This window comes from Mobula birostris, chromosome 8 (genome assembly GCF_030028105.1).
Source record: "Mobula birostris isolate sMobBir1 chromosome 8, sMobBir1.hap1, whole genome shotgun sequence".
In the NCBI taxonomy this organism is placed as follows: Eukaryota; Metazoa; Chordata; class Chondrichthyes; order Myliobatiformes; family Myliobatidae; genus Mobula; species Mobula birostris.
Window position 1 is genome coordinate 86,170,966 of NC_092377.1, and position 13,933 is coordinate 86,184,898.

The following is a 13,933-nucleotide window of genomic DNA, read 5'->3' on the forward strand; positions in this document are numbered from 1 at the left end:
TACTCTATGTGTGAAGTTGACTGCAGAGGATATGATGGAATTCCAAATCTTCTCTAGGTTACTTCCATTTTCTAAACTTCTGACAAATACCAGGACAAAATATGAAGAGCAACTTTATCTTTTACTTTTGCATGGCTTAGTCTGCATATCCAGATTCAGATTTAACTCTGTTCTGCAAGTTTGCAGATGATACCACCATAGTGGGTTGTATCTCAAATAACAATGAGTTGAAGTACAGGAAGGAGCTAGGGAACATAGTAACATAGTGTTATAACAACAACCTTTCCCTTAACGTCAGCAGAACAAAACGACAGGTCATTGACTTCAGAAAGGGTGAGGGGTGGTGCACATGCTTCTGTCAACATCAGTGGTGCTGAAGACGAGAGGTCTGAGAGGTTTGAGTTCCTCAGAGTGAGGGTGGCACGGTAGCGTAGTGATTAGCACAATACTGTACAGTACCAGTGACCTGTCTCTACAAAGCAATTGTGGACTTAGAACTTGCTAGTTCAATGATATTGGAATTAGAATATTATCGCACATACTGAGGTACAATGAAAAGCATGTCTTGTATATTGTTCGTACAGATCAATTCATTGAACAGTGCATTGAAGTAGTAGAAGGTAAAACAATAACAGAATGCAGAATGAAGTGTTAGTGACAGAGAAAGTGTAGTGCATGTGAACAATGAAGTGCAATATCATATTGAACCAGCAAGTTCTAAGTCCACAATTGCTTTATAGAGGGATAAATAAGAGGGAGAGAAATCCAGGAAAGTGAAAAGCAGTAGGCTCTTACATTTAAAGGGAAAGTGGAATGTATATAAAGATCAGAGTGCGAAGACTGAAACCAATGGCATGAAGCTGAAGGTTGGAAAATTTAAGTGACATTATTTAAATTTAAATGTGAATAACACTGTTGTTAATAACTGAGTCTGGAAACAATACGATGACATTGCTATTGAAATGTTGAATGAGAGGCAAAGGCAAGGGATTGTACTTGGGTGAGGCAGCTGGTGGAATGTGCAGCTAAATAAAAGGCAAAGAGTTGTCTCCAGCAGTCCTCCTCCTCTTCCCAATGTAACACGTTTCTATCAATACCAGGATTTTAAGCGAATCATGCAAAGTGCTTGTAAATGGTAAGGATCTTGGTCATTGGTGATTTATGAAGTGTTATGCATCTCAGAATATCCCAAATTAGTGTTATTTGGATATATAATTAATGAAATGGACAGAAAAGCGCAAGGGAATATGACAAAGAAATTTAACCATATTGTTTACAGGCCTTTTTTTAATATTAATATGAGTTTCTCAATCTTGAAAATAGAACAATCTGACAATGTTGAATTAAGATTGGCTTGAAATTTTGCACATTGTTGATAGTTCCTTGAAAATGTTCTTTATAGATGTTTTTTGATTAAACTTTTTTATACTGCAGATCAAACGTACTTATCTATGCCTTGGGTCATGCTAATTGTCATTCATAATTGTGATGACTATTATAGTTCATTATAGCTCTGTTCAACATCAAAGAATCAGAATTGGGTTAAATATCACCAGCATATGCAGGGATCCTCATAGCAGTAGTTTTATTCTCCCTTCCATAGCAAGCATAAAAGGCATTGAGCTTGTCTGGTAGTGAAGCATCACTGCCATTTATTATGTTAGGTAGATATTGTAATTGCATTATTATCATTCTTGATGGGTCAAATACAACCTGCAGGTAAACAGATATAGAATTTTAAAAGTATGATTGCCCATCTGATAAGCTACAGCTATGTACTCTTTGTCTCATTTCTCAACCAATGAATATTCTGCTGTGTGTTATCCGTAACTGTAACCTTCCCTGTAAAAACATGTACTATAGTATACATCATTTTTGTACTAATAATTGCCAGTGCTTTATTTTCAACTTATTGTTTGCTAGATGCAAACCCATTTTATGCATTGCATCAAAATCTTTCACCTACTATTTTCGTCCTCCGTTTGCTGCACACGTCTTTGTATTGTGTATAAGCCTGTGAAGCAGAGTAGACAAGTTGTAATTTGTGTCTGCTTGAAATGTCTATTGATCAGCTGTTGGACTAAGAAGACATTTAGAATAGATTGAATACCCGTGGTTGAATTTAATGCTACTAATGTTAATGTGTTCAGAAGTATTGATGAATATTGAGATTATTGGGGGGGGGGTTGGGGATGGGATGGGTCTTCATAAAATTAGTTAATTTAGATACTGAATTGTAAGATTTTTTGCAGCTGATCTTTTGAGGTCTGGGCTTCACGGCAAGGCTAATGTTTATAGCCCTTAATGTTGATGAACAACTTTCTGGAACCATTGTAGTCCTTCTGCTGAAGATATTCCTATTTTGTTAAGTAGGGAATGCCACAGTTTAAACCTAGTGATGGAACAGAAATAGGATCCTAGGTTGAATCATGTGCGACGTGGGAATGCAAGCTAGTTATCATTCTAGGCAATCATTACAGGTTATACTAAATATTCTGAATGCAGACATCCCACCCTGCAAAAACTCATTTCAGGGAGGTAGCATCATCAATTTGCAGGAGACTCCCGGAACTGCCGGGAGAGGTGGGATGTCTGTAATAGAGTAGCTCCTTAGCAGCTAGCCAGCTAGTTTGAATAACGTTAGTTATGCTAATGAATGAATGACACCTGTTAAACTCATCTCAACATGTCTTTTACAGTCTTAACCCACCATGGGCAATAGAAAAGTCACTGTTGCAAAAAGTGCACTGAGCAACACTGTCATTATTTTTGACCCCTATTAGGCAGGCGTACACTTTAATGTAGTCTGGGGTGACATACGTTTTATATTTTCTTTTTTGGAACACTCTGCTGTGGTGCGCTCTCTCTCTCTTTCTCTCACGCTTGCTTGCTCGCTCTCTCACGCTCTCGCTCGCTCGCTCTCAAAAAAATTGATTTCCGGGACATTGTATATAAATTGCGGGCATCAGGGAGCCACTATTAATATGCGGGAAACTCCCGGAACTTCCGGGAGAGGTGGGATGACTGTGAATGTTTTTCAGATTTTTTTTTCTTTGCCTTTTCAGAAGTCCAATATACATAATTTAGGGATTTAAATACCGGAAATTGATGTATTAGCCAAATGGATATACCAAAACTTGAACTTCTTATATTTGTGTTAAATTGATTTTTTTTGGTTTTGTTTGTATGTTGGGTAAGATTAGCACTAAAGGTAAAATGTATAAGGGGATCGTAAGGGGGATCTTTTCACTCAGAAAGAGTAGAATGAGCTGCCAGCAGAAGAGGGGATACAGATTGGATTTTAACATTTACAAGAAGTTTTGATAAATACGGGGATGAAAGGTATATGGAGGGCTGTGGTCTAGTCAGAGGTTCCCAACCTTTTTTTATGCCATGAACCAGTACCATTAAGCAAGGGGTCCGTGAACCCCAGGTTGGAAACCCCTGGTCTAGATGCAGGTTGATAGGACTTAGCAGAATAATAGTTTAGTATGACTAAATGGGCCAAAAGATCTGTTTCTGTGCTGTAGTGCTCTATGACAATATGTAATAGTAAGTATTCTTTTAATATTTCAGATACTTTGGAAAGAAGTGAACTGAAGCAATTCTTTGAAACCAACTACTCTCAGATTTATTTTATATTCTTCGAAAACCTGTTCACACTGGAAAGTAGCTTAAAACAAAAAGGTAATTTTTTAAATGATAAACATACTTTTATGACTTATGTTTCCATTAAAGTTTTGAACTAAACTCTCAAGTAATTTTCAGTTTTTAACAACTTTTAGAATGTTGATTGATATTTGCATTGTTTCTTATTTTGTAGTGGTTTGAATAGTTAAGATATTTACACATCTTACTGCATTGACAGCTCACTGAACTGGTTGTGAGATTTTTGTCTCTGCTGCTCTTCAGATATTTTAAGATTTTGTTTGGTCTGAGGGAGTATACTAGTTTTGGAATTTGTGTGAGGAAATAAAAGCAACATACTAATTTTGTATAATGTCAATTAAGTGATTTAAAGACAGGCTACAAGTTGAGAATCTCCAAAGCTTCCTAATGCTTAACTGTTTCTTCATTCAATTAGCATATGGCCTTTAAAACATTTATCACATTTAAATGCTTGCTGTATTTGAATATTAATTATCCATTATACCTTTTATAGCAAGTTATATCTTGCAATTTACGGCAGAGATAACTCTGAAAATATGAGAATTATTAATAATATAGGTCCACATGATTCATTCTTGCTATTTGTTGTAAGATCTTTACAATTTTAAAGTGGACTATTTTATTCATCCTAATTATTTTGTTTTTATTCCATGTGCTTGATTTATCCTGAAAACATATTATGTAAGCAGTGTTGTTACTACCCTTGGTTCCAGATGCCATCCTCTACAACTTAAAAGGTCACAATTTTTGTACTTAAGTGTGCAGGGAAATTCATAACAAATGCACAAGGTGTTCCAGTCAAACAAATTCTGAGCCAATTTACTAAACAAAAAGTTCCCTGTACAAGCATCTTTCCCATTTAAACTGTGGAGGAATGTTAAGCCTTGATGTACAAATGTTGCTGTTCCATACCTAGCCTTGGAAATCCATTTGGCAGAGTAACAGCAGAAGTGGTCAATCATTTTGTGATGCTATTTTTATTAACGGCATTCACTTTTCTGGGCGGAAATACTCAAAAGCTGCTATTTCCTTGAGTATTATTTAAGTTGTGGTTGTTGATGGAACAGAGAACAATACATCACAGGAACAGGCTCTCTGGCCTGCAATAGTTATAGAAAGGTACAATACAGAACTGGACCCTTTGGCCCATCTAGTCTGTGCTGAGTTATTTATAATGCTTGTTCCCATTGACCTGCACCTGGACCATAGCCTTCGATACCCCTGCTATCCATGTACCTATCCAAACTTCTCTTAAATGTTGATATCTAACTCAAGTGTACGACGTGTGCTGGCAGCTCATTCCACACTCTCACAACCCTCTGAGTGCAGAAGTTTCCCTTTATGTTCCTCTTAAACTTTTCATCTTTGACCCTTAACCCATGATCTCTAGTTGTAGTCCGACTCAACCTCAGTGGAAAAAGCCTGCTTGCATTTACCCTGTCTACACCCCTCATAATTTTGTATATCTCTATCAAATCTCCTCTCAGTCTTCTACATTCCAAGTAATAAATTTTTTCACATAACTCAGGTCCTCCAGACCCAGCAACATCCTTGCAAATTTTCTCTGTACTCTTTCAAATTTATTTACATCTTTCCTGTAGGTAGATGACCAAAACTGCACACAATATTTCAAATCAGCCCTCACCTCTGTCTAATACAACTTCAACATCTCCTGTACTCAGTACTTTGATTTATAAAGGCCAATGTGCCTGAAGATATCTTATGATCCTATCAACCTATGATTCCATTTCCAATGAATTATGAACCTGTATTCCCAGATCCCTTTGTTTGACCATACTCCTCAGTGCCTTACCGTTCACTGTGTAAAACATACTGGCTGGTCCTGCCAAAGTGCAAAACCTTGCACTTGACTGCATTAAATTCCATTTGCCATATTTCTGTCCATTTTTCCAGCTGGTACAGATCCTGCTGCAAGCCATGATAGTCTTCCTCGCTGTCCACTCCACCCCCAATCTTGGTAATCCAGTTAACCAGATCGTTAATATAGATGACATACAGCAGTGGACTCAGCACCAATCCCTGCAGCACTCCACTAGTCACAGACCTCCAGTCAGAGTGGTAACCATCCACTACCACTCTCTGGCTTCTCCCACAAAGCCAGTGTAATTTACTACCTCATTTTGAATGCCAAGTGACTGAACCTTCCTGACCAATCTCTCATGTGGGACCTTGTCAAATACCTTGCTAAATTCCATGTAGACAACATCCTTGCCTTCATCACCTTTCCTGGGAACTTCCTCGAAAAACTCTAAGATTGGTTAGATACAACCTACAATGCATGGAACCATGCTGACTATCCTTAGTCAGTCCACTTCTACATAAATACTCATATATCAGTCCCTTAGAATATTTCCCAGTAACTTTACCACTATTGATGTCAGGCTCAGCAGCCTATATTCAAAGTTCAAAGGTTAATTTATTATCAAGGTATGCAACTCTAAAATTCTTCTTCTCCAGATAGCCATGGAGAAGAAACAAAAGAACGGCAGCACGATCATCAACCTCCAAATCCCTCCTCCTTGCATAAAAAGCTAACAAAAATGGAATAAGCACATCAACCCCCCCCCCCCAACAAATACCTCTTCCCCATACACAAAAATATGAGAAAGAGTGGGCGAAAAACATAATATTAAAAAACCATGAGAATGAAAGCAGCTCTGTAGTCCATGTCCATATCGAAAACACAGAAAACCTGGGTAACATTTTCTGGACACAGTGGCAGGCCACCCTCTCCGTCAGCAGAGCGATCCCCACCAGTGATCAAAAGGCAGTCTTCCCTTTCCGGTAGCAGAGTGATCACATGAGCGTTCAAAAGACAGGCAGTAGGCGCTCACTTCCCACATTCGTTTCAATATTTCAATCTCCTTCTTTGCTTTGATTGGCGAAATGGAGTTAAGCGTCAGCTTGTGTCCCGTCCCACAGACTTCTCACCATGAGGTTTACACACACTCCCTCTACCTCCTGGAATTCTCTCAGAAACTGCAGAACACTGAAACAACCAAGCAATCCTCAAATTGCAAATCATGGTTCCAGAATCTCATTCTTACTGATGAATGCCTCCTTTTTGAGGCAACACACTTTGAAGGGGTCTTTGATATTCGTAAGGCCAGTGGCCAGGATGGAGCTGGCTGAATGTACAACTTTCTGCATCTTTTTTTCAATCCTGTGCCGTGGCACCTCCTACCAGACTGGGATGCAACTAGTTAGAATGCTCTCCAAGGTGCATCTGTAGAAATTTGCTAGAGTCCTGATGACATACCATGTCTCCTCAAACTCTTAATGAAATATGGCTGCTGTTGTGCTTTCTTTGAAATTGCATCAATATGTTGGGCCACAGTAGATCTTCAGAGATGTTGACACGCAGGAAGTTGAAACTGCTCACCCTTTGCACTGCTGATCCCTCCATGAGACCGGTGTGTGTTCCCAATCATTTCCTTGGTCTCACTGACGTTGAGTGCGAGGTTGTTGTTGCGACACCAGACAACTAGGTGTTCTATTTCATTCCTGTACCTGCATCTGCATCTGAAATTCCATCAACAATAGCTGTGTTATCGGTAAATTTATAGATGGTGTTTGAGGGGGATGTTATTTACGATCTGCACAAACTGTGCGCTCCTGGTCAGGAGGTCAAAGATCCAGTTGCAGAGTGAGGTACAGAGGCCCAGGTTTTGGAACCTGTTAATTAGAATTGAGGGTATGATTGTCGTGAACACTGAGCTCTAATCAATCAACAGCAGCCTGACAATAGGTATTATTGTTGAATTGACCCAAGGGTGAGTAGAAAGCCAGTGAGATTGCATCTGCTGTAGACCTTTTGTGGTGATGGGCACATTTTAGTGGGTCCAGGTCCTTTATTAGACAGGAGTTGATTCTGACCATGACCAACCTCTCAAAGCACTTCAAAGCTGGGAACCTCTGACTGCAGCACTGAGAGATTGAAGATGTCCTTCAACACTCTCAATAGTTGGCTGCCTCAGGTTTTCATTGCCCTACCAGGTACACCATCAGCCTTGATGCCTTTCGAGACTTCACCCTTCTGAAAGGTGATCTGACATCGGACTCTGAAACACAGATTACAGAATCACCAGATGTTCTAGCGATTCGCACAGCTGTAGTTTTATTCTCCCTTTCAAAATGTGCACAAAAGCCATTTAGCTGATCTCGGAGTGAAGCATCAATGCCACTCATAATGTTAGGTTTTGCTTTGTAGAAAGGAATGGCCTGCAGATAACATGCATCCAATTCCATCTCTAACTCCAATCAGAATTGTTTTTTTTGCTCGTAAGTTAGCTTTCTGTGCATCGTACCTGGACTTCTTGTATAATTCTGATCATCAGTCTCGAATGCCACAGATCTAGCCCTCAGCAGACCACGAATCTCCTGGTTCATCCATGGCTCTTGGTTTGGGTGTACTGGTATGTTCTTGAAGACATGAACTCATTGGCAGAAGTTTTGATGAAATTAGTAACAACTGTGAAGTATTCATTCAGATTTAAAGATAAATCCCTGAATATTGTCCGGTCCAGCAATTCAAAGCAGTCCTGTAAACACTCCTCTGCCTTCCTTGACCATGCCTTCTTGGTTCTCACCACTGGTGTGGCGGTCTTTAGTCTTTGCCTTTATTCCAGGAGTAGAAGTACAGTCAGGTGATCAGACATTCCAAAGTATGGGCATGGGATGGCATGGTAAGTGTTCTTGATGGTGCTATAACTGTGGTCAATTGTGTTGGCATCTCCGGTTCTACAGGTTATATGTTGGCGGTAGCTGTTCAGAGACCTCTTCAAGTTGGCCTTGTTGAAATCCCTTGCAATGATAGGGAAGGCATCCAATTGTGTTGTTTTGTTTCTACTGATACAGTGCTAGAGTCTCCTAATGCCTTCCTGGCCTGAGGAAGAATGTACAGTATAAGGATAATGGTGGAAAACTCCCTTGACTGATAAAGTGGACAACATTTAACTCGTGGATGCTCCGGGTTGGATGAGCATGATTGAGACTGAACCACCATGACTGTGCACCACTATGAGTTAATCATAAATTATTCTCCACTTCCTCTAGTTTTAAAAGACTGAGCTGTGCTGTCTTTATAGAGAATGCTAAAGACATTGGGCTGCAATGCTGTGTTTGCAGGCGTTAGTCTTGATTCTGTGAAGCAAAATACATACTAGTCCCTGATGTCCTCTAGTACTGCATTTCAATTGTACCAGTAGACTGGCTTGTCTTCCATGTTTCTGTGGATATCTTCTATGGACAATCCAATCCTGAATCCAAACAGCTAAGTCTCCATGGATCCTATGCATTTTTATATTGTGCCTGAGCTTTCCATGTAGGGCTTTGTCAAACACTATTAAAATCCATGTTGTCAAAATCCACATCTCTACCCTCATTGTCACATTCACCACTTCCTTGGAAGAATTCAGGTTTGTAAGCCACGACTTGCCCTGCACAAAGCCTGTCCCTAATTAGTCCATGGTTGCATAAGTCCTATTCCAACAAGTCCTTTCCAGTAGCTTTCTTGCAATTGGCATGAGACTCATGGGCCTGTAGTTTCCATATTTATCTCCATTTCTCCTCTTAAACAGCAGAACAGCATTAGCTAATTATCATTCCTCTGGGACCTTGACCGTGACTTGAGAGAACACAAAGGTTTGGCTGAAGTGCAACAATCTCACCTCTTGACTCTCTGAATAACCAGGGGCACATCCCATCAGGCTCTGAGGACTTTACATCTTAATGTTCTTTAAGAGACCCAACACTATCACTTTATTTATTCCACTGTCCTTCGTGCCCTTCCCCTTGGTAAATACCAAGATAACATACTTGTTTATTTTCTATTTCATCTCACCTATATCCTCTGCCTCCAATTAGATACTCCCTCCTTTATCCCTCAGTGGTGCTACCCTCTCCCTAGTTATTCTCTCGCTCTTAATTTATGTATAGAATGCATTGAGATTCATTTTATTCCTACTTGCAAAGGACCTCCTGGCTCTCCAAATTTTGGAATAGATGTTGTTAAGTCTAGTATTACTGGTGGTAATATGGTACATTGACATTTGCAAAAATGTACTACATTCAACATTTGAATTGCATATGCAGACAATCCTTGTTCTTAATTGGATATGCACAATAGGATTTGTCACAAATCATAATGAGAGTCATCAGAGAAAAACTGTATACGAACAGAAAACCTGCCTGTCCTGGCAGACCTATTGTCTCAGCTTGCTCCTGCCCCACCGAACTCATTTCTGCATACTTCAACACGGTTTTATCCCCCCTTGTTCAATCCCTTCCTACCTATGTTCGTGACACTTCTCACGCTCTTAAACTTTTCGATGATTTTAAGTTCCCTGGCCCCCACCGCTTTGTTTTCACCATGGATGTCCAGTCCCTATATACTTCCATCCCCCATCAGGAAGGTCTCAAAGCTCTCCGCTTCTTTTTGGATTCCAGACCTAACCAGTTCCCCTCTACAACCACTCTGCTCCGTCTAGCGGAATTAGTCCTTACTCTTAATAATTTCTCCTTTGGCTCCTCCCACTTCCTCCAAACTAAAGGTGTAGCTATGGGCACTCGTATGGGTCCTAGCTATGCCTGCCTTTTTGTTGGCTTTTTGGAACAATCTATGTTCCAAACCTATTCTGGTATCTGTCCCCCACTTTTCCTTTGCTACATCGATGATTGCATTGGTGCTGCTTCCTGCACGCATGCTGAGCTCGTTGACTTCATTAACTTTGCCTCGAACTTTCACCCTGCCCTCAAGTTTACCTGATCCATTTCGGACATCTCCCTCCCCTTTCTAGATCTTTCTGTCTCTGTCTCTGCAGACAGCTTATCTACTGATGTCTACTATAAGCCTACTGACTCTCACAGCTATCTGGACTATTCCTCTTCTCACCCTGTCTCTTGCAAAAATGCCATCCCCTTCTCACAATTCCTCCGTCTCCGCCGCATCTGCTCTCAGGATGAAGTTTTTCATTTCAGGACGAGGGAGATTTCCTCCTTTTTTAAAGAAAGGGGTTTCCCTTCCTCCACCATCAACTCTGCTCTCAAACGCATCTCCCCCATTTCACGCATATCTGCTCTCACTCCATCCTCCCACCACCCCACTAGGAATAGGGTTCCCCTTGTCCTCACCTACCACCCCACCGGCCTCTGGGTCCTACATACTATTCTCCGTAAATTCTGCCACCTCCAATGGGATCCCGCCACTAAGCACATCTTTCCCTCCTCCCCCCCCGCTTTCCGCAGGGATCGCTCCCTATGCGACTCCCTTGTCTATTCGTTCCCCCCCCCATTCCTCCCCACCGATCTCCCTCCTGGCACTTATCCTCATAAGGGGAACATGCCCTTACACTTCCTCCCTTACCACCATTCAGGGCCCCAGACAGTTCTTCCAGGTGAGGCGACACTTCACCTGTGAGTCGGCTGGGGTGATATACTGCGTCCAGTGCTCCCGATGTGGCCTTCTATATATTGGCGAGACCCAGCGCAGACTGGGAGACTGTTTCTTTGAACACCTACGCTCTGTCTGCCAGAGAAAGCAAGATCTCCCAGAGGCCACACATTTTAATTCTATGTCCCATTCCCATTCTGATATGTCTATCCACGGCCTCCTCTACTGTAAAGATGAAGCCACACTCAGGTTAGAGGAACAACACCTTATATTCCGTCTGGGTAGCCTCCAACCTGATGGCATGAACATTGACTTCTCAAACTTCCGCTAATGTCCCACCTCCCCCTTGTACCCCATCTGTTATTTATTTATATACACATATTCTTTTTCTCTCTCTCCTTTTTCTCCCTCTGTCCCTCTCACTATACCCCTTGCCCATCCTCTGGGTTCCCCCCCCCCTTTTCTTTCTCTCTGGGCCTCCTGTTCCATGATCCTCTCATATCCCTTTTGCCAATCACCTGTCCAGCTCTTTGCTCCATCCCTCCTCCTCCTGTCTTCTCCTATCATTTTGGATCTCCCCCTCCCCCTCCCACTTTCAAATCTCTTACTAGCTCTTCTTTCAGTTAGTCCTGACGAAGGGTCTCAGCCCGAAGCGTTGATTGTACCTCTTCCTAGAGATGCTGCCTGGCCTGCTGCGTTCACCAGCAACTTTGATGTGTGTTGCTTGAATTTCCTGCATCTGCAGATTTTCTCGTGTTTATGAACAGAAAAAATATGATAGAGAAACATTTTGCTCATTTAGCATTTGAGTAATTTAATAACCCAAGGAATGAACTGACCTTTAGAAATGTTTAACCTAAGTCAATGTAATCCTTTACTCTTGTTATGTAAGCAGCTCTGTAGATGTTTTGAGAAATCACAAAGGCATTCTCACTTGCTAATTTCAACTGGGTCGTTGTTCAGAAGTTTAAATATTTGTGTTGCGACATGCTTTTAAAATATAACTTCGCAGCCAGTCTGGCAGATTCAGCAGGACATCTCAACATTTGAGATGTTCTGCTTTCTTAAAAATTTTATTTAAAAACAATCCAAAGGCCTACTTCAAAAAATCCATCTTTCACACTGATAGAACTGTATCTGGTAATGTCATATAATGTCAACTATACGGTTTACTTTAAGATTGCAGATCTTAAATTGTATTTAAATCACTGATCAATACATCTGTTTTTGGACAGTAATAGAATGGACTGATCATTCATGTTACTGGGACAATGGAGGGGAGGTGTGGGGTCGTACAAGCATTAGTAATAATGTGGGTACTGCAAAGTATTATTTCTTGTTATTACTTAATAGTAAATTTAAAAACTCTATTTGCTTTATGTTTTCTCTCTAACTGCAAATGCCTTTTATTTGTCAAGGTTTGGGTTACAGGAAGAGGTTGGCCAGGCTAAGTCTTTATTCCTCGGAACGTAGGAGAATGAGGAACGACTGTATAAAAATGTTTAAAATTATGAGCTGAGGTGGATGGTAATAGTCCCTTTTCTGGGGTAGAGCTGTCCAAAACTAGAGGGCGTAGGTTTAGGGTGAAAGAGGAAAAATTTAAAAGACACCCAGTATGAGCAGAACACAGGAAATTGGTATGGGTTGGGTGAGCACCATAGCTTATATTTTGGGCTGAAGGTTCTGTATCTGTTTTGTATTGTACTGACTCTATAAACAGTAAAGTCCTCAAATTAAAGCAAAATTAAAAACAAAATTCAAGCCATTATTTTAATGTATTTGCTTCACTGGATTGAGTTGCAATTTAGGTACCCAAATATGCTTATCTCTTTTGTCTTCATCCTTCTGAAATTGCAAGGAATTAAGTCTTTTACTTTCATCCATAACCTTTAGTGTCTTTGCTTTGCATATTCCCTTGTTTCATTCCAAACCTTGTAATTCTTTGCTACTTGAGACAAAAAAAAGTCTATGCAGCAATTCAAGCTTATTGATCAGGATCTCAGCTTAGTTTATCTATTTTTCTATCTTCAAACATACTAAAATATTTTGAGCTCTGTACTAAAGTTCAGTGGACTAGCAAAAACAATCTTTCAGATTAAGAACTCTAGGTTTCCTTTGTGCGTAGTTCAAAGTTTGTGATTTTGCGCTCTCATTCATATTTGCCTTCACAGTACATGTTTTAGAAACATAGAAATATAGAAAATAGGTGCAGGAGTAGGCCATTTGGCCCTTCGAGCCTGCACTGCCATTCAGTAAGATAATGGCTGATCATCCAACTCAGGACCCTGTACCTGCCTTCTCTCCATACCCCCTGATCCCTTTAGCCACAAGGGCCATATCTAACTCCCTCTTAAATATAGCCAATGAACTGGCCTCAACTATTTCCTGTGGCACAGAATTCCACAGATTCACCACTCTCTGTGTGAAGAGGTTTTTCCTCATCTCGGTCCTAAAAGGCTTCCCCTTTATCCTTAAACTGTGACTCGTCGTAATGGACTTCCCCAACATCGGGAACAATCTTCCTGCATCTAGCCTGTCCAATCCCTTTAGAATTTTATACGTTTCAGTAAGACCCCCCCTCAATCTTCTAAATTCCAGCGAGTATAAGCCTAGTTAATCCAGTCTTTCATCATATGAAAGTCCTGCCATCCCAGAAATCAATCTGGTGAACCTTCTTTGTACTCCATCTATGGCAAGAATGTCTTTCCTCAGATTAGGGGGCCAAAACTGCACACAATACTCCAGGTGTGGTCTCACCAAGGCCTTGTACAACTGCAGTAGTACCTCCCTGCTCTTGTACTTGAATCCTCTTGCTATGAATGCCAGCATACCATTCGCCTTTTTCACCGCCTG

General features: G+C 40.7%; 1 protein-coding gene across 14 annotated transcripts in view; it reads left to right on the forward strand.

Annotated features, from left to right (window-relative positions):
- The window catches only part of ralgapa2 (Ral GTPase activating protein catalytic subunit alpha 2), a 560,288-nt gene that overhangs the window by 99,095 nt on the left and 447,260 nt on the right, over positions 1 to 13,933 (forward strand). For all 14 annotated transcript variants that reach the window (XR_011886861.1, XR_011886862.1, XR_011886864.1 and 11 more), the window contains exon 2: positions 3,577 to 3,687. Coding sequence is in view for 10 of the 14 variants with exons in the window: in XM_072265566.1 (XP_072121667.1) it covers positions 3,577 to 3,687 (111 nt within the window). In the remaining 4 variants the exon portion in view is untranslated. The remainder of the gene's footprint in view (positions 1 to 3,576; positions 3,688 to 13,933) is intronic.